The sequence below is a fragment of the Stigmatopora argus genome, chromosome 22, assembly GCF_051989625.1.
Source record: "Stigmatopora argus isolate UIUO_Sarg chromosome 22, RoL_Sarg_1.0, whole genome shotgun sequence".
Classification (NCBI taxonomy): Eukaryota; Metazoa; Chordata; class Actinopteri; order Syngnathiformes; family Syngnathidae; genus Stigmatopora; species Stigmatopora argus.
Genome location: NC_135408.1, coordinates 1,774,330 through 1,793,670, shown reverse-complemented (window position 1 = coordinate 1,793,670; position 19,341 = coordinate 1,774,330). Strand labels below are relative to the sequence as shown.

Sequence of the window (19,341 nt, the reverse complement as noted above, 5' to 3'; positions counted from 1 at the left end):
GACGTTATTTAGATCATTAAAAGTTCAAGCTAGCTTGCAAAACCTGATAATATATTGACTTTGTAATATTCTTGTTAATTTAGTAATTGTTTTAAGACAGTTTTTCCTTCTCTCGTGAACAATAGTGACGTCAGAATCCAGGCATCACACGCACACACACTTAATCCAGTTCAGTGCGTTTTGTGCGTACAAGCGTTCTGTTTGTGTGTCCTCAGCATGGAGCACATGTCGTCACCTGTTCGCTTTCGCAGCAAAAATAAAGGTCTGTTATCTTTTATTTTTTCAAATTTTAGAAATAAGTAAAATATTATATTACTATACCTTCTTGGATACTACTATATAGTACCTACTTATAGTATACTATAGGCTATATCTAAATTTTCTTTACACTGGAAGCATTTTTACTTTCTGCTCGGCTCTGATGATCATTGTAACACAATGTTGCACAAAAACATTTATTTTTATAGTCTTTCTATGTCTCAAATCTTGTAGCCTGGTGTGTGTTAAATATGTATGTTTGGAAAATATACTTTTATTCCACATCGTTTCATGTATAATCACCAGTTAAATTGTGTTGGTATGTGTGCGCAGCTGCAACTTTGTCAGAAAAGGAGGTAAGACAAAAACATTTGTGCACCAGTGCTAGTGTGTCTGGTGTGTGTGAGTGCGTGTGTGTGTGTGTGTGTGTGCTGTAATGTGCTAAATCTCCACCCGCCCCCATCCATTCTAGAGCATTAAAAGAAGGATTAAGTGGCCGCAAAGGTTTGTGGGTAATGGGAGGTGATGGCTAAAAGGAGGCCAGATGATGCCTGTTGGCTTCTGCGAACCAGGTAACTCCATCTCTTTCCTTGCAGCTCTCGACTCTTCGCGTGAAAGACGAGGACAGCGTTCGATTCCCATTCGCCAGCAGATTCCTTCCAAATGCCTCACACTCTCTTCCCCCGGCCCACCCGTCATCACCCGAGCGTTCCTTTGCGCCCGCTGCGAGGATGCCCCTGTGGCAGCGCTCACTGGACTCGCCGCTTAGCCCTGGCTCTTGCCCTCGGAGCCCCTGGGGATCCTTTGACCCGTATGACTCGCCTGAGGTCAGAACTCGAAACATTGCAGCAATGAACTCATTGGCCGCTACTAAAGTCAATAGTAGCGGCGTAGCAGTTAAACAAATATATAGTATATAAAATTTCTTTAAGCTTCCATTTGCCTCTCTTATATAGGATCAGGACAAAGAATATGTGGGTTTTTCCATGTTGCCCAATCAAGTTCATCGAAAAACTGTCAAGAAAGGTTTCACCTTCACGTTGATGGTTGCGGGTCAGTCTGACTCTTTGCATCGGATTCAAATTCATAATCATCCTGATTAACAAAACATAATGCACAGGCGAAAGCGGCCTGGGCAAGTCGACGCTGATTAACAGCCTGTTCCTTACTGATCTTTATAAAGAGAGAAAGATACTCAACGCGGAAGGTAAACCATGAAAATCATTGACATTCAAATAATTCAACGGAATGTGAGAATGTCTTCAGCGAGATCACCATTATTAATGTTTTCGTGCGATGCAGAACGGATCAGCCAAACGGTCAGCATGGTAAAGCACACCGTGGGCATCGAGGAGAAAGGCATCAAGCTGAGGCTGAGCATCATCGATATGCCGGGCTTCGGCGATGCCGTCAACAACATGCAAAGGTCTACTATCCTTGAGCGCACTCCTTCACAATAATTTACTTATTTTGTATATGTATGTATATGCATATACAGCTGGAAGCACCTGGAGGATTATGTGGAGCAGCAGTTTGATCAATTCTTCAGGGACGAGAGTGGCCTGAACCGCAGGAACATCCAAGACAACCGCGTCCACTGCTGCCTCTACTTCATCTCGCCTTATGGACACGGGTACAGATGAGTTATTGGCAGTGGCGGGCCATGCATTTCACACTCAGACCTTCAGTAGTGCTACGTCTAAATCAATCCAACCCTCAATAACTATTTTATGGCTATAAAACCTTTACTGCAGCTTCAGCTGCGACACCTATAAAAAGCATCAATAAAAACCTCCTAAAATTGAAATATTATTTAGGAATATAGCCACATTTCACTCACCAAAAATCATTTTTATTTGTACACAAAATCCATCCTCTTTTCTTTCCTCAAGAAGATTTCCATTACTCTGTCGTACAGATTATCCGTGCGTTTCAGTTCCGTCAAAACGTTCTTTCCTATCGCCATTGAAGCTAATGATGAAAGTCGAGTCTGTTACGTCGTATTTCTGGCATAAGTTTTTATTCGATTTAGGGCTGAAAATGTCCGTTCCCGGTTGTGACAGGCTTGCTAGCTTCAGAGTTGTCCGACCTTTCTTAATGATGTTTAGCTTTTCTTGAAAAGTCCATCTTGAAAATGGCTTTGTGAGTAAATCTGCAACCAAATCCATTTATTTTCCTCCTTCAGCCATTGCGGCTTGACAAAACCACTATCAAATCAATATAACAATATATTTGCTTGTGCAACTTGCTACAGATACAGTTTGCTTGCCCTAGCTAGTACACTCATCACTAGCCAATCATACTGTGTGAAAAGGCTGACGTTTCCCTACGCCTGCGAGAAGGCCTCGGTGTCCCCAACTCGAAATCGGAATCAGTTAAACTGCAGGAGTGTCAAACCGGTCCTCAAAGGGCCACAGTGGGTGCAGGTTTTCATTCCAACTCAACAAGAGGATACCTTTTGCAAGTGTAATCAGTTAATTAAAGTCAGGTGCTACTTATTTTAGAAGACACCTGATTAGTTAAAATGTCGGCACTGGATCGGTTGGAACAAAGACCAGGACCCACTGCGGCCCTCGGCGGAATCAGTTTGACCCGTGAGTTAAAGCAACAGTTTTATCGACACCCTTTTTATGCTACAGGGCCTGCAGAACTGCTTGTGAAGGCCTCCAGGTAGATTTCTGACCCTGGCAACAAATAATGGCTGAAATGTGATTGGTTAAATGCTTAAATATGAAAACACACATCTGGAAGCAGCGCAACCAGAGGAAAAGCAACGAAACAAAGCTGACAGACAGTTTGAAATTATTTAATAAGTATTTATGGATAAAATATAATTAACATCAGTCTGTGATTCAGATATTTTTAGGCCAGCAGCAAAGGCCTTGCAGGCCCTGACGATCCACCTGACGGTTATTGGTGGGCTGGGTGGGCCAAACAAACGATTATGTATACTTTTTTAACGTGTTTTTTCTGTTTTTCAACTCTTAGTTTTAAAGAACCTGTTGGTAAACAATAAGAACTAGAGCGTAGCTCAACTTTTTATTTATATCTGAAATAATTATTAACGTGGGCGGCCTGGCGGCTGAGTGGTTAGTGAGTCGGCCTCACAGCAGAGTTTGCATGTTCTCCCCAGGCCTGCGTGGGTTTTCTACGGGCATTCCGGTTTCCTCCCACATTCCAAAGACATTCATGGTAGGCTGATTGGACACTCTAAATTGCCCCTAGAGTATGAGCGTGAATGGTTGTTTGTCTCCTTGTGCCCTCCAATTGGTAGCATACCAAATTTTCCAATAAGTGAGGAATAGTATATCAACATGTATGTTGCTTTTTTAGTCCTTATGTTTTAGTAGTTTAAATAATGTCACCAGGCCCTTATTAAAACCAAAAAATACAGTCACTCGAAAGTCATATCTTGTCCTATGTACATGTGCACAGGCTGCGGCCTCTGGACGTGGAGTGCATGCGAGCATTGCACGATAAAGTCAACATCGTTCCTGTGTTGGCCAAAGCTGACTGTCTGACAAGGGACGAGTTGTGCAGGAAAAAAGTCAAGGTAGGCGATACCCCAACCATACCCATCAACCTAAGACCACATGAATCCGTATGACTGGCTACAAAAGTCCTTATATGGACTTCAGTATCCTTATGTGAATCAGCACCAACAAGAAAGAACATGTAAATACACTTGTGTGACACAGAAAATACACTTTTACATCAATAATGTAATCACGAAATAATAGAATGTGCATAATAATGTTTGAAAAAAAAACTATTATACAGTGGTACCTCGACATACGATCTTAATCCGTTCCGGGACTGAGATCGTATGTCGAGCTTTTCGTATGTCGAGCTTTTCGTAACTCGAGCGGAGTTGCAGTAAGAGTCTCACCTGATGCTGCAACATTTATATCCCAATCACAAACCATACAATGAGCATACTGACTATCCTTTGCTGGTTGTATCACACCATTGAATTGGGTAATACACTCCTGCAGAAATCTTCGGTAGCATTTAGACAGCTTTTTGGGAGGGTCCATGCTTCTATATTACCAACTGTTCACTAGAATGTTGCGATATATACTTGGCCGGTCCAAGTATATTGCAACATTGCCATGATTGCACATACCGAAGTGAGTTTGTGGAAAAGCAAAGGGAAGTTAGGTAAATCTGGCAAAATATGGCAACAGTGATGAAAAAAAAATCATCATCGGCAAAAAATGGTGAATCCGTATGACTTTAGCACTATGGTTGCAGTGTTTATTTTTTCTCACAAATCCATATGATTTAAGGAAAATCCTTACGGAATGACAGGTATACCCAAGACAAAGAAAGTGTCTCCCTTTGTCATGTTTTCCACATCGTAGATCCGTGAAGAGCTGCGTCGCTTCGGGATTAACATCTACCAGTTTTCTGACTGCGACTCGGATGAAGATGATGACTTCAAGAGGCGCGACCAGCTTCTCAAGGTAATCTTAGCTCGCTGTCCAAAGTACTGATGAATGACCGGTGTCCCATGTGCGCAGGACACAGTCCCGTTTGCAGTTGTCGGCAGCAACGTCCTGGTGGAGAGCAAAGGCCGCAAGTTCAAGGGTCGCGTGTACCCCTGGGGTGTAGTCGAAGGTAGCGGTGTTCACTTAAGACTGACGTGTGGGTCATTCCGGAATTGCATGATGTAACCCGGAATAAAAAATCCGCACAGGCATGGGGAGAACATGCAAACTCCACACAAGAAGGCCAGAACCCACTGAGGATTGAATGCTCGACCTCAGAAATGGGAGGCTACGTGCTAATCACTCGACCACCGTGCTGCTTTTGTCTATAGCAGGGATGCTCAATACGTCAATCGCGAGCTACCAGTCGATCGCTTAGGTACTATTGGTGGAGCACAGATCGAGTCCAAGCACAATGACTACCTGCCTAGACTATTTGGGGTCCTGCTGCATCAGGTATATCATCAGCATACCTAACTGCTGAGCTTTGTCAGGAGGCCGGAAAAAAAGGGTAGATCGCGCAAAATTAGTTCCTTGAAAAGTAGGTCTTTGAGCAAAAAAGTTTGTGCACCCCTGCTCTATAGAATACCATGATACCAGATGTTCAACATGCCCTGGGTATCTTTCTTGGTATATTTTATTTCTCAGCACGTCATCTAAACAAATTTTTATTATTACAGTATAAACTACTACATCGTACCGAGACGGAATAAACAAGTCTCTGGTTTTCCGGTTTCAGGCAAGTAATTTTCTCCAGAAAAAGCTAAATATACTATTTTGTATGATTATCGAGATTTTTTTTGTCAGGTCAAACGTCCTGAATTTTGGATTGACCCACTTGTAGACTTATTTCCATTTTCAAGAAAATTGACGATGTTGATAATTTTAAGTGAACTCAAGACTTTTGTATCCATCTTCCTTTCCTGCTTTCAGTCGAGAGTCCGGCTCATTCTGACTTCCTGCTTCTGCGGGATATGCTAGTGAGAACTCATATGCAGGACCTGAAGGACGTGACCCGTGAGAGCCACTATGAGAATTACAGAGCTCACTGCATCCAGAACATGACTCGCATGGTGGTCCGAGAGCGAGAACGGAGGTAGGCGCCGACGAGCATCCGTCGATGGCTGTCGGTCGTCGCTCCTCACCGCCATCCCGTTTCTTCAGCAGTTTGCGTGAGAAGTCCCGAGAGGGAAGCGATGTGGACGTCCCGCTGCCACTCGCCGCTTTTGACGTGGAGAAAGAAAGGCTCATTTTTGAGAAAGACCAGGAGGTGCGCCGAAGTGAGTCCAGGATGTGCCTTGTAGTGGTTTTTGCTGATCTCTGTGTCGGTGCGTGCAGCTGAGAAGGATGCAAGAGCTTCTGGAGAGGATTCAAGAACAGATGCATAGCAGCCGCATATGAAGATGAGACGACCACTGTGTAATCTTCACCTCAAGATGATACTTCTCAGGACCATCTGCGTAGTTTTCATGGCCTACTTTTTCTTTCTACTGCTGTCTAGTGGCTGTCATAGTCTATCACACCGTCTCCTGTTTTGTATACGTATTATATACTGAAAAAAAGCAATTACATTTTGGACATCAGACCCCAACAAACGAGGATTGTTGTAAATGTAATAATATTTATTAAGAATTTTCAGATTAAGGTCATCATGTTGAGGGCCCGCAGTGCTCAGGCCTTATAACTTAACTTTCACCATAGGGAAAAACAGCTGCGTTTGGATTAATATATAATATCAATATTATATACTGTGAGGGCAAACATCCCAACCCCCGTTTCATCTACATGGTCCCACAAACATGCACCACAACTAAAAAGTACAAGTCAGACGCTCCACGTGCATCACATTCAGGTTAACAAACAAGATTACGCAACCAAATATGGAATCAGAAGAATATTAGACGAGAGTACATCAGTAAGAAAAAGTTGTTTCCTTAAATGTCCAAAAAAAAAGAAATCTAAACTTTCATTGCTTTTCATTCACTCAGTGTGCTTGTTGTCACAGTGATCGAAAGGTTAAATCATTGACCCCCATTGACGACGATGGACATCTATCACAGTCAATGGCGGTGAACGAGTTCAGTGGAGGCGTACGTGCAACTTACTGCCGATACCAGAGATGGGACACAAAATAGTCGCTTTCACACATTTGCCCTGTTCACCGCCCTCACCCCCAAAAGAGTCAAGTTGCAGTTTTCATTGTAGGTAAAATATTTCCGATTGCCACAAGATCGCAGAGAATCAGCGTTTGAAGAGTCTGAACTCATGCTAACCTAGTTCCTCGGCACCAAGATAGCACCAAAGCAACATTTGATCCTTTGGCCTGAGGAATATATGAGGACGCTGCTTTTCTGAAAAAGTAACTTAACATCAATGATCCAGCTTGTTTGTATTGGGTTGGTGGGCTACCCTCTGTAGTCCTTCTTGCCTGTGGACCCTAATAAGATAACAATAACATCACAACCGTAGCCACGCCCCGAGAGCGCGTTCAGGCCAGTTTGAGTGTGCCAACGGGGAAAGTGGGCACTGTTACCATGGTGACGGACGCCTGGCCCACAATTTGGGGACGGGGTGCCAGCACGGCGGCAGGTTTCACCAGAGCCGCCGCCTGCTGGCCAGCTGTGGTGGCCACGTTGGCACCTGCCTGGGGGGCGGCCTGCACGTGGTGGGCAAAGGTGTGCGCGATGACGGCGGGCGGCGGCACCGGCACCCCCTGTGGGTACAAGGCAGGCAGGCGCGCCGGGAGGGGGGCTGCAAGGCGGGCCACCGGGTGCACCGCGATTCGACCGATGGCTCGGGCGGGACCGGGCGAGGGGGCGATGTGCGGGAGGTGCTTGTGGTTGGCCGGTAGGGCGGGACCCGGCGAGGGGGCGATGTGCGGGAGGTGCTTGTGATTGGCCGGGAGGGCATGACTGATGGCCCGGATGACAGACGGGTGGGACGCAGGGGGCCGGGGGGCGGTGGCGCGGGCGATGACACCGGTCGTCGGCAGGGATGACGGCGGTGGGGCGGGCGGGGTCACTTGCCATACCGGAAGTCGTGTAATCGGGGTTGCCTGTGGGGGCGGGAGGGGCGTGGGAATGCTGGAGGGCTCTTCGTCGGCGTCCTCCAAATTGTCTTCGCCTTCTGCGGAGAGCAACATTGTTGTCAGAAGTGTTTATCCATGTAAAATGTACTGACATTGTGAGGCAAAATGATTCGGCAGCAAGATTTTGATGAGTCACCAAATCAAATTTGCTAATTACCAGTAACTATTAACATAGATCAGCACATTTGATGATGACGATGATGCAGCAACAATGTTGACGTGTCAGGAAAAAAGTGACAATGACTCAGCAAAAACAGGCCAGCAGCGATAATGCAATGAGGAAGTTCAAATTTGATGATTAATCTGGTTTGAGGTCAGGAAATGTAATGAATCAGCGATATCAAGTCAAATCAGCACAATTCAAGATGGCTCAGCAAATGTCATGACTGAGATATGACGTGACTGACGAAAGATATGATTTACCGCCTCTCAAGTTAATAATGTCATGATGAGTCAGCAAGAATGATGACAGTGAACCATTACCAAAAACGATAATGACTCAGCAAATATTGACCCTTGTTGGCTCATGAATTTGCAGTGACGAGCAGTAGCTCGTCAAAGTCAATCAGCAAACAAAAAACGACTACACTAATCCTTCGTTTATCGCAGATAATGTAGACCAGACATGGCTGCGATAACCGAAAAAACGCAAAGTAGGATCACCCCTATTATTACTACATACTAAACTACATGTTTTCACGCCTATACGAAAATACAAGTACACAAGTCCAATAATCAAGGAGTGTATTTATTAAATATCAGTTACAGGCATATTAAGACTATATTGTATTAATATCTAACTATAATCTATAAATTAAAATGTAAATACTGTATTCACAGTGAAAATAGTTTCTCCCCACTTGATTTAAATAACATAAAACGGGTTATTGGAGCTTTTGTCCAAGTCCTCTGGACAATTGCCAAATTCAGTGGCAGCGACATCATCAGTCTCCTTCCGAGTGGCCCAATGCAGTGTTGACGTCCTCTCATCATGCCAGCATCATACTGCTGGTTCATTTTTAAATTCCTTGGAGTCGGGGTGTCTTCGTCCACACGAGAATTTCCAGTTTTGCACCTCGGAAGATGCGAGCTACAATTCGCACCTCTTCACCTCACGAGAATTTATTTTTATTTATTTGCGGCAAACAGATCGCCACAACACGCACGTATCTCCACAGGGGAAAAGAGTTCACTTCCTGTGTGTCACCATTGATCGCAAAGGCGCAATGCAGTGCAACTCCTTTAGCATATCAGGGAACGTCAATATTTAGAGCGCATTTTCAACGGCGACTCAAAAAAAGGGGCAAAATTCCCTCGCAAAAAAAGAGGAAATGGCAAGACGAATGCATCTAGGCACTGTATTATATGATATTTGGCACGCCCATCCTCTCTCTAATGTAGATTCCTTCGCTGAGAGATTAAGCGCTGCCCTGTTCCGCCATTTTGCATCGCCATTTTTCATCCGTCTTCCGGCTGCGAGTTTCAGAATAGATTTAGTCTCACAGAAAAAATCTGCGATGTAGTGAAGCTGCGAAAATTGAAGCCGCGAAGTGAAGATCACAGTACTTGGCACCAGTCTGGGTCATACCTGAGGCGGTGGAGGTGGACGCCTGGTCGTCTTCGGGCCGGACGGTCTGTCGGATGACACGCTCGATTTCCAGCGCATCCATGCGCTGACTCAGCTCTTTCTTGAGCTCGGCTAAACGCTGCTGTGTGGCAATCTTCTCGCGGGCCAGGCGCTCCATCTCATGTTCGTACTCCTTCTCCTTGCGCTTCAGCGTCTGCATCGCACCAAGGGAAAGAGAAATCATGCACACGAGCTAATTTTCCCACGTCTGTCAACTTCCAGAACGGCCGGCTTGTTCGCATGGCATTGTCATTGTCATTTGCAAATGACAATTACTGTGTGACAGGGAGGGGTCTTGACCAATCGTACGAGTCTTGGATGCGGTGTATGGCCTATTGCTTGAAACGATGAATACAATTTTGAATATGCAACCTTTTCCAATATACAGATTTTTTTTTAAATTCACTTAACATTTTCTGTACCGGGCCGGCCCAGTGGCGCGAGTGATTAGCGCGTTGGCCTCACAGCTCTGGGGTCCTGGGTTCAAAACCAGGTCATGTCTATCTGTGTGGAGTTTGCATGTTCTCCCCGGGCCTGCGTAGGGGTGGGGGTGTGCATGGTTGACCGTCTCCTTGTGCCCTGCGATTGGCTGGCCACCGATTTAGGGTGTCCCCTGCCTCTGGCCTGGGCTGGGATAGGCTCCAGCACCCCCTGCGACCCTAATGAGGATAAAGCGGTTCAGAAAATGAGAGGAGATGTTCTGTACCAGTCTATATAGTCCATTTTAGTTTTTAGGATATCTTGTTCTTTTGGAGAGGACATTAACTAAAAAATGCTACTCCTTTATCACTTGTGGACAGATCAAAATGAAATTCATCATAAGAAAGCAGCAAAGCATTGATCATCTCTGCACTGTATTTTTTTCAGGCTCATAAATTACATTTGGCAATCTGGATATTTTGTGTGGAAGTTCTAAATTAGCCAGGAGAGGGAGCTATATAGTCTTAATTTTGCAAGACTATTTAAAAGGAATATAAAATCTCTATAGAAGCGTTTTCTAAACATAAAATGTTTTTAAAATATTTTTAAACATTTTACCCAGAATTCACGACATTATTGTAGATTTGCTTAGGGGGGATTTCAAGAAATATATAAAAAAAAAACGTTTTCACAGAAACACCGTATTTTCTCGCATATTAGCCGCCTCCTCCTATAATACCTTAAAACTGCCTTAAAATCGTTGAATTTTACAATTTCTCTCGTATAAGACGCGCCCTGATTCACAATTTTTACCTCCATATTCATGGTTTCAATAGGGAGTACAAATGTGTTACTTTGAAGGGAAAATCTTAAGAAAAATCATCTCACGTGGTATTTCTGAGATACTGTTTGAATCGAAAGGATCGTCTGCTGGATTGCACATTCTTAAAGGGTGTTGCCTGCATGTAGACAAATTGAAAAAGGAAGTCACGTGAGCAGTACAACCAGGAACTGTGTCCCTAGCGGTCTAGTTTGTCAACCCTAGGTAAGATGGCGGCACGCTGAGTGAGCAATCGTTTTATGCAAGATGTTTTTTTTCCCTTGAATTTCATTCATAGGGGTCGAAATATTTTTTTAAAGTGTTTTATCTGTTTATCTTTTCTCTATTTTGAAATAAATGACCGTATCGGCTGCATTGTATTGCGTTATGGCGTTTCGTCTGTCACCTTGCAGTTTCGTGCAGGTCAAGTCTAATTTGTGCGCATATAAGCCGTACCCTCAATTCAGTCATCATTTTTTTAGCGACAAATACGAAATATATGCGAGAAAATACAGTAACTAACACATCAAATATGACCCAAAAATCAACTTTTGATGGAAAATTTTAATTAATTTTTAATCCCATTTTACAGTAATCCCTCGATTATTGCGGTTAATCTAGACCAGACATGGCCGCGATAAACGAAAAAACGCAAAGGTCCCCCCTATTTAAAAAAAATAGAAAATTATTATTATTATTATTTTAACTTCAGTGCTGAGTTCTAGTAGCAAGCGTAGGACAGGGGAGTGGCTTCCGCTTGCGAGTTTCGGCATGGATTTTCACATTTTTATGAATTTCCCCCCCAAAAAAATACAGACGCTCCCCTACTTACGAACATTCAAGTTCCGAATAACGGTACATACGAACATGTCTACGAATATGGCATATGTCAAAAAATGTTCGGAAAAAGATGCTGTAAGTTCGTAAATTAGATTTTGTATTGCACGCCTTTTTCCGAGTAGTGCTTCTTTCCGCCGCTAATACCGACGCCTGGCGCCGTGAGAGCTCACCAAGCATGCACCTTCCTCTGGGAGGAGGAGGAGGAAGAAACACCTGTCCCCATGAAGAAATTCGAGACGAAACTAATTAAAGCCATTGCACTCTTCGAGCAGCAAGACCCAAATATTGAATGTTGCACAAAGGTTGCAAATCAATTGAATGATGCCATACAGTGCTACCTCATCATTTTTGATGAAGAAAAAAAAGAAAACTGTGCAATCGTCGTTAGATCGCTTCTTTCGGACAGTTTCTAGTAAATCCTCCAAGGAAGATACTCATCAACCCTCATCTTCTTCTCCTCGACCCTCAACTTCTCCCTACATTGAAGTTACGGAGGAGGAAGTAACTTTTGAAGCCCATTCTAGCGACGACGAAGATCCTCTCATGATATAAAATCCTCCTCTTCCTCCTCCTCTATCATCTCCTTAAGCATCGAGTACATCTTCCAAAAGTAAGTCAAACTTAATCTTAACTTACGAACGAATTCACCCTACGAACGATCGCTCGGAACGTAACTCGTTCGTTAGTAGGGGAGCGTCTGTAATGAACAAAAAAACAAAACCCGCGATGTAGTGAAGGTGCGACAGTTGAAGCCGAGATATTCGAGGGATTACTGTATTGTCCTTTTCAAACAATCAATATTTTTTTAAAAAAGGACTTAGTCACTTTTGTGACCGATCATTCAGTGCCATTGTCGCTAACAGCCCTCTAATCCTTACCTGAATGTAACGCAAAGCGCTGCGCAGGACGCTGAGGTTGGACGTCTTCTTGTCGTCCACGTTAGGGACATTCTTCTTAAGCTTCTCGAAACATTCCTTCAGATGAGCGCGTCTGACAAAAACAAAAAGGCAAGCAATAAAATAAAAAAACATTGAAGTATGATCCTTTTGAGTTAGGAGCATGTCAAAAGTAACACACCGATTCTGCTCCAGCTTGTTGTGGACTTCCCTTGTTCCTGCCCTGAAAAACATCAGGATAAATAAAGCGTTGCTTTGAAATAGGAATGCTTTGACTTACACTTTTTAAAAATGCTACTTTTCCCATTTTTTGTCTTGCGATACAAATTTCTGTTTTAGTAAATCCGATGCGAGTTTTTAAGATATCTGCCTTTATATGCCTCACATGGCCCTTAGCCTGGTGCTTTTTCTTGCCAAATAAATTGAATTGAATTGAATATGCTAAAATTAGGAGCTATTGTCACATAGATAGTAAAATAAATACAAATGTTGCACAGAAAAAAAATGTAGATGATTTTCTCCATTATCACAGATCTAAAAAAATGTGATTTGCATATTTATATTATGAGACAACACGGTCATTTATTTTAAGGTACACGTGCCATTGGCAACATGGCCACTAAACGGCACAACCTCACTATAGTCAATAAATGCATACATTTGTTACTGTTTACTTTTTATATAATTGTGTATTAAGAAGCAAAATTTGCGGTCTTAGAGGTATAGGTGGGAGAAAAGGATTTATATTCTTTTACTCTGCAATTCTGCTCCTTAAATGGTAAGTTTAAGTTGAAATATTTCAATTTCATCTATTCAACCGCATATGCATGACAAACCGACTGCAGTAGCAAGCAAAAATGACCAACTTAAAATTGCTTGAATAGGACATTACAGGATTTAATTATTTAATTTATTTTCAATACAAATTATCCCGCAAAGCTGAAAAAAAAACATCCTAAGTTATAGAATGAATATCACAGGTTCATTGGATTCATCTTATTATTTAGCTTTTTGAAATGTTAAACAAAAAAGTAAAATAATGGTCCTGCGAATATTAATTGTAGTAACACCTTAGCTCATATAAAACAAAGTTACCATTTGCCATTTTTCTTTTTGGAAATTTCTAAAAATTAAAGTAATTTTGGGGCAACATAGCTCCCTCAGTGAGGGAGTGGTTGGCGCATCGGCCTCACAGTTCTATATTCAGGGTTCAATTCCCGGTGGGTTCCTGTGTGGAGTTTGCATGTTCTTTGCATGGGTTTTCTCCAGGTACTCCGGTTTCGTCCCACAACCCAAAAACATGCAGGTTAGGCTGGTTGAACACTCTAACTTGTCCCTAAGTGTGAGTGTGAATTGTTGTTCTTTCTCCAAAGGATTCTTTGATATCATCACTTTTGCTTTTGTCAACTGCCAATGACCGCGACAGACGTCCAAAGTATTTTAACGGGGAGGGCGTACTTGTTCATGGCTAATTTCCACCAGTTCAAATGGATTGGACGGCTATCATTGTCAATGGCAGCCAAAGAGTTAAGTGTGAAATACTGACCCTCCGGGTCTTCTTTTGCTGTTGGCGCCTCCTCTGGCATCGTCAGGCGTCATCCCGTTGGTCCGGAGGTGGGACGTTGGGTCGGCCGGAGGGTGAACCAGCCCGTTTCCACAGGCGGGTGGCGGGTACTGAAGATCAACCTGAGGCAGCGAGCGGTCGACAGCGTCCCCTTTGACTTGCGGGGGGCATTGTGGCTGTGGCGGGGAACGAGAAGCGCAGGGGGTGGGAGACGGCGTCGCCGTGGTGACCGGCGCCATCGGAATGAGGGTGATGGGCACTTGAAGGGAAGGGATGGGGGTGCAATTGGCTCCTATCGGCTGCAGTGATGTCGGCTCCGCCTTGTTGATAAACGTCTTCACCTTGCATGGCTCCTCCTCTATATAGCGGTGGATTAAATTGGGACATGTTTCAATTAATCCACACTATATGAATTGGGAGCGGGGTTTGGAGGGGGGACGGAGGGGGTTGGGTAACCTTTTTTGACTTGTCCGAAAAACAATGGAATACCAGGCGTGCCAAAATTGAATATAAATAGAAATTAACATAGTTAAATGAACTGGTTCAAAACCACTGAGTTCGATGGGAGAATGACAGATATGCTATGCGCGCAAAGTCTGCAAAAGTTCAATGAATAAAAACTGAAATAAAGATTGTATTCAATTAAAACAGAAAAAGAAATGTTGAATTTGTTTTAATGAAAAGATACAAATTAGGGCTGGCCCAGCGGCTGACTGATTGGCGCGTCGGGCTCAAAGTTCTGGGGTCCTATGTTCGATCCCAGGGCGGTCCTCCTTTGTGGAGTTTGCTTGTTCTCTTGGTTTGTGTGGGTTTTCTCTGGGTATTCCAGTTTCCTCCCACATTCCAAAAAAACATGCATGGTAGGCTGGTTTAACACATTAAATTGCCCCTAGGCATGCATGAATGGTGGTCCGTTTTCTCGTGCCCTGCGATTGGCTGACCTACAATTCAGGGTCTGTCCCACCTGCTGCCTAAAGTCAGCTGGGATAGGCTCCAGCACCCTGTGTGACCTTTGTAAGGATAAGCGGTTCAGAAAATGAAAGCTAAAATTTACTTGAATATTAAATCGATCAGCCACCACAAAATTGATAGCTACAATTTTAAATACACATCAGAAACATATCTCATTTTAAATAAATTTAAAAATTTAATGGTTTGAATAGCTGATGCTAATTTACAAAATAAGGTCACTATGTACTAAATTATCTTGATTTGAAAGGTGGCACGGTGGAAGAGTGGTTAGCACATTTGTATGTTCTCACTGAGCCTTTGTAGGTTTTCCACGGCTATTACAGTTTTCTCCCATATCCCCAAAAACATGTATGGGAGACTGATTGCTCGCCTCCTTGTGCCCTGTGATTGGCTGGCAACCGATTCAGGGTGTCCCCATCCACTGTCTATAGTTATCTGGGATAGGGTTCAGCACCCCCACAACCCTTGCGAGGATAAACGGCTTGCAAGATGAATGACTATTTACTTGATTGCAACCAGCCCGCCGTCCTTAAATAAAAGGGTGGAAAGCCACCTGATGGCATAATCAGGAAACCAACACACTTATGTTGTGCTCTTTGTGTGTATGCGTGTGTGTTGTCATGGTAACAGCTAAAATGTCAGGAACATCCTTAGCGTTGTGATATCGTAGACATGTTTAGCAGCCGATAGTCAGCATCTATCTCACAATTTAAACAGTCATATGTGTTTCGATTTTTAGTTTATTTCAATTCTAGTTACAACCGGTTCAGAGGTCTATCAACACATTTGGACTTTCAAATGGATTGGCCGCTCATCGTCGTCATGCCAGCGAATGAAATTTTGAAAGAGGCTCGTCAGCGTCAAAATGAGTTTTGGTGGACAGCGCTCATGTACAAATTTCTACGGCAGTGGTGTCAAGCATACGACCTGCCGGAAGCGGTGTTCTGACTGACTTTGTAGCTCATTCATATTGTATTTACAGATTTAAATGCTTTCATTTGTTTTTGACACGGGCGCTGTTAAATTAGAAGTTTGTGAGTTCTTTTGCAGTGTGTGCACTATCGCACTTTGCTGTACAGTAAAACCTTGAGATAGGAGCCTAATGCGTTCCGGGACCGAGCTCGTATGTCGACTTACTCGTATCTCAAATCAACGTTTCCCATAGAAATGAACTAAATACAAATTAATTAGTTCCCACCCTCTGAAAAAAACAGGATATTACAATGGAAAAACATTTTTATTGGTCCTAATTCACCATATATTTACAGAGTAACAAATAACTAGTGGTTATGATGTTCAATACTAAAATGAGACATTATTCAGAACAATGCGGAGTGTGCGAGAGAGAGGGCGGGGGGGGGGACGCCCTCGTAACATAACATAAACATAAATTTAACTTAAATGGACTTAGATTACGATACCGACACACTTAAAAATAATCGTAATTGTAATCTTACCTTATAGTAAACTTAATTCTACTTTTGTTTTAATTTTTTACTTTTCTTCTTCCGGTTTGGCTCTTTTTTGCCTCACTTCCACCTTCACTTTTAGCCGGAGTTTGTAAAAGGAACCTGTTTAGGGTTGTTTCATTTTGTCTCCCCTTCGAAATATTACGAAAATGACGCACACAAATGTCCTCACATTAGCATAACGCACGACCACTTGCCAACTTGTCCTGGTGCTCCTCTCGTATTGGCGAGCCAGCGTCCAGCACTCATGTTTTTCGATTATTTCGTGCTCAATATTGATTGTCATCATACGCCTTTTCTTCGCACTATTCTTCATCGCACCTTCTTGCTTTGGACCCATTGTTTTTCCCTTAATTCTGCACTGACTAACGCAAAAAGAAAAACACGGAAAAAAAGTTCAACGTTCTGCCCAGTACTCATAGATATCTTTACACGAGGGAGATGCGGCGAGAAAGAAAGTGCGCTGATATCTAAAGCAGCCTCTTGGGTCTCACATGCTCGTATCTCAAAATTTGTCTCGTATCTGAAGGCAAATATTTGCTCGGAATTTTACTTGTATCTCAAATTTCTCAGATGTTGGTTGGGGCACTCGTATGTCAAAGTATTACTGTATTTTTTTTATCCGCAATTATGTTCATTCTTTTGCACCCTACAGTCAAAACGCCACTGTCAATGGCAGTAAATGAGTTAACAAGGAACATTTAAATCCAACAGAACCTAACCTGAAAATGTCCAAAATCAACATAAAGCAAACAACACACAGGAGGTAGCCCATAAAATCCCCTTAAATCTGTGGTTCCCAACCGCTGGTCCGTGGACTGCTACTGATCTGCGAGTAAGAAATATTAACATTTTCAATCTCGCCCTCCTACTTGAAATCAGAAAAGTTGTTATAATAATAATAAATAATTTCTATTATGCTTAGGACTTGTTTTTTTTGTTTTGTTTTGCCGTCGTGGACGTCATTCGTGCACCGACCTCACCCCCACCTAATTTTGTCCTAAGTTGTCACCCTCCCCATTAGATGGTCCAAGAGAAAATAGACAGAGCTTTACCAGTCCAGTGTGAAAAAGGTTGGGGACCGCTGCCTTAAATCAAGAAAATGATCCAAAAGTGACCTGTAAGTAGTCCTAAAATGACAAGTGACACCAAATTGACATTTGTTCATTGGCCTAGTACGTCTAGCGGCCATTAAGTTACATTTTTATAGCCAAAAATAAACAGTTCCGGCCCACAAGAGATCGATGTGGCTCGCGAGCCAAACCAAGTTTGACACCGCTGCTTTACAGTTTGCACAAACCAGATTGTAACGCGCACGCGCAAAGCCACTTATGTAACAGTGTGCGCTATAGATCGGCATGGGGGAGGGGTGGGGGGGAACTGGCCACTCCCCCTTCAAGTGTGTGGGCTGTCTAGCTGAAGACACGTGGTGGAAGAAATATGCGAGGGGGGGGGGCGTCTCACTGTGCCACGTCATCAGGAGGAGGCGTCACGTACCCCCTCCGCATTCCTTGCTTCCACGCTAATACGCGTGCTCGTGAACAACAAACAAGAGGAGTGGCCGTGAGGGAGCCCCCCGCGCACGCGCCTGTGTCATACTGTTATGTAAAGTGTGTGTGCGTGCTCGCCACCGCCCTCTTAAAGTGGGACAAGTGGATCGCGCGCGTGTGCGTGCGACACACTTCGAGCACACATGCCACCACTGACGTCACAAAAACGAGAAAAATGTCTAATAAAATTCTGCGATGGGATAAAACCGGACGGGAAATCCTTGGCGGTGACGTGCGGTTGATAAAAAAAAGAAGGGAAGTGACCACTGGGCAGGAAGTGGACGTTCCAAGAAAAAGCCAAATCGCGCAAGTGAAGCGGGGGGGAAGTGGGTCGACTCGGCGTGCTCGTCGCCGGCTTCTTACCGCATAAGAGGCGCCGGGAGTCGGCTTGAACAGGCTCGGCGTGCCGGTCTCGCTCGGCTTGCCATTCCAGGAAGCGGGCGGCCTCCAGCAGCGTGTCGATGCTCATCGCGAAGACAGAAACGAAGCAACGATTGCGACCAGGACAGACGAGAGGAAAGGGGGGGGGCTCGGGATGGGTACAGCGCGGGGGGTGTCTGGTCCTCTGGGGCGCGCGCAAGGTCCGCTCGCCTCCGCGTCCCCGTGGGCTTCTCGCGGGCCGGACCGGACCGGGCCGGGGGTGGTCGGCGTCAAAGTGCGGGAGCAACAAGATGGCGACGCGGCTGGCTCGTCCGACACACAACAAGCTTTTTTGCGTCGGACTCAGGCCACGCCCACATACACGTCAGCCACGCCCTTTACTACGGCTCCGGTAAAACGCGGACGACGCCACGTACCCCATTTACGTCGAGTCGGGCCACTTTTATCCCTCCCATGGAGTCCACTCAAACTCCTTTGCGTCGTTCATGTTGACTGTAGGCGTTGAAAGGCAGCGTGGCCAATATGACGTTACCGAGCGCTCGCCGAGTTTGTGACGGCACGTTCCCCTCCATTAAAGATGGCTGCCATGTTTTGCAAAATGCCGCACAGCGCGAGCGCGTGAGGCCGCCTATTGGCTGCCTCGGCGGCACCTGGCCAATCCGCGTTGAGAACAACAAGCGTGGTGCTGGGCCACATGGGCGCCCCCCTAACATAGAGCGTATATACGCGTGTGATTGTGTGTGCGCGTGTGAGATTGTGTGCGCGTGTGATTGTGTGCGCGTGATTGTGTGCGTGTGATTGTGTGCGTGTGATTGTGTGCGTGTGATTGTGTGCGTGTGATTGTGTGCGTGAGATTGTGTGTGCGTGTGTTTGTGATTGTGTGCGTGTGTGTGGAGGGGTTGGACGGTGGAGATGGGGGGGGGGTGTCTTTGCATTGGCTAGCGCGTGACTTGCAAACCACGCCCC

General features: G+C 44.4%; 2 protein-coding genes across 4 annotated transcripts; one reads left to right on the top strand and one right to left on the bottom strand.

Moving 5' to 3' along the window:
• The first annotated feature begins 171 nt into the window (after positions 1-171).
• LOC144067670 (septin-5-like) lies at positions 172-7,574 on the top strand. Of its 2 annotated transcripts, none has more exons than XM_077591481.1 (13): positions 172-262; positions 592-614; positions 855-1,085; positions 1,215-1,311; positions 1,379-1,465; positions 1,561-1,684; positions 1,757-1,891; positions 3,694-3,811; positions 4,623-4,724; positions 4,782-4,878; positions 5,682-5,844; positions 5,916-6,018; positions 6,087-7,574. In XM_077591481.1, the coding sequence occupies exons 1-13, from the start codon at positions 217-219 to the stop codon at positions 6,147-6,149; spliced, it is 1,389 nt and encodes a 462-aa protein (XP_077447607.1). In that variant the 5' UTR covers positions 172-216; the 3' UTR covers positions 6,150-7,574. The 2 variants fall into 2 exon arrangements, with proteins under 2 accessions (XP_077447607.1, XP_077447606.1); XM_077591480.1 differs by having other exon boundaries at positions 5,913-6,018; positions 6,087-7,573.
• Positions 6,350-18,790, bottom strand: LOC144067669 (max-binding protein MNT-like). Of its 2 annotated transcripts, XM_077591477.1 has the most exons (6): positions 18,358-18,782; positions 13,986-14,361; positions 12,621-12,662; positions 12,422-12,533; positions 9,425-9,617; positions 6,350-7,874 (listed from the first exon to the last, which is right to left on the bottom strand). In XM_077591477.1, exons 1-6 carry the CDS (start codon positions 18,461-18,463, stop codon positions 7,237-7,239), a joined length of 1,467 nt encoding a protein of 488 aa, XP_077447603.1. In that variant the 5' UTR covers positions 18,464-18,782; the 3' UTR covers positions 6,350-7,236. The 2 variants fall into 2 exon arrangements, with proteins under 2 accessions (XP_077447603.1, XP_077447604.1); XM_077591478.1 differs by lacking the exon at positions 12,621-12,662 and having other exon boundaries at positions 18,358-18,790.
• Positions 18,791-19,341: the final 551 nt, after the last annotated feature.

Bases quoted from the DNA above. Each gene is read 5' to 3' on its own strand.
- LOC144067670 (XM_077591480.1), top strand. From the start codon at position 217: ATGGAGCACATGTCGTCACCTGTTCGCTTTCGCAGCAAAAATAAAG. The intron at 4,725-4,781 runs GTAATCTTAGCT...CCATGTGCGCAG, and splicing joins GGCGCGACCAGCTTCTCAAG to GACACAGTCCCGTTTGCAGT. The intron at 4,879-5,681 runs GTAGCGGTGTTC...TCCTGCTTTCAG, and splicing joins CCCCTGGGGTGTAGTCGAAG to TCGAGAGTCCGGCTCATTCT.
- LOC144067669 (XM_077591477.1), bottom strand. From the start codon at position 18,463: ATGAGCATCGACACGCTGCTGGAGGCCGCCCGCTTCCTGGAATGGCAA. The intron at 9,618-12,421 runs GTAAGGATTAGA...GGTGCGATGCAG, and splicing joins GCGCTTTGCGTTACATTCAG to ACGCTGAAGCGCAAGGAGAA. The intron at 7,875-9,424 runs GTATGACCCAGA...TGCTCTCCGCAG, and splicing joins GTCCACCTCCACCGCCTCAG to AAGGCGAAGACAATTTGGAG.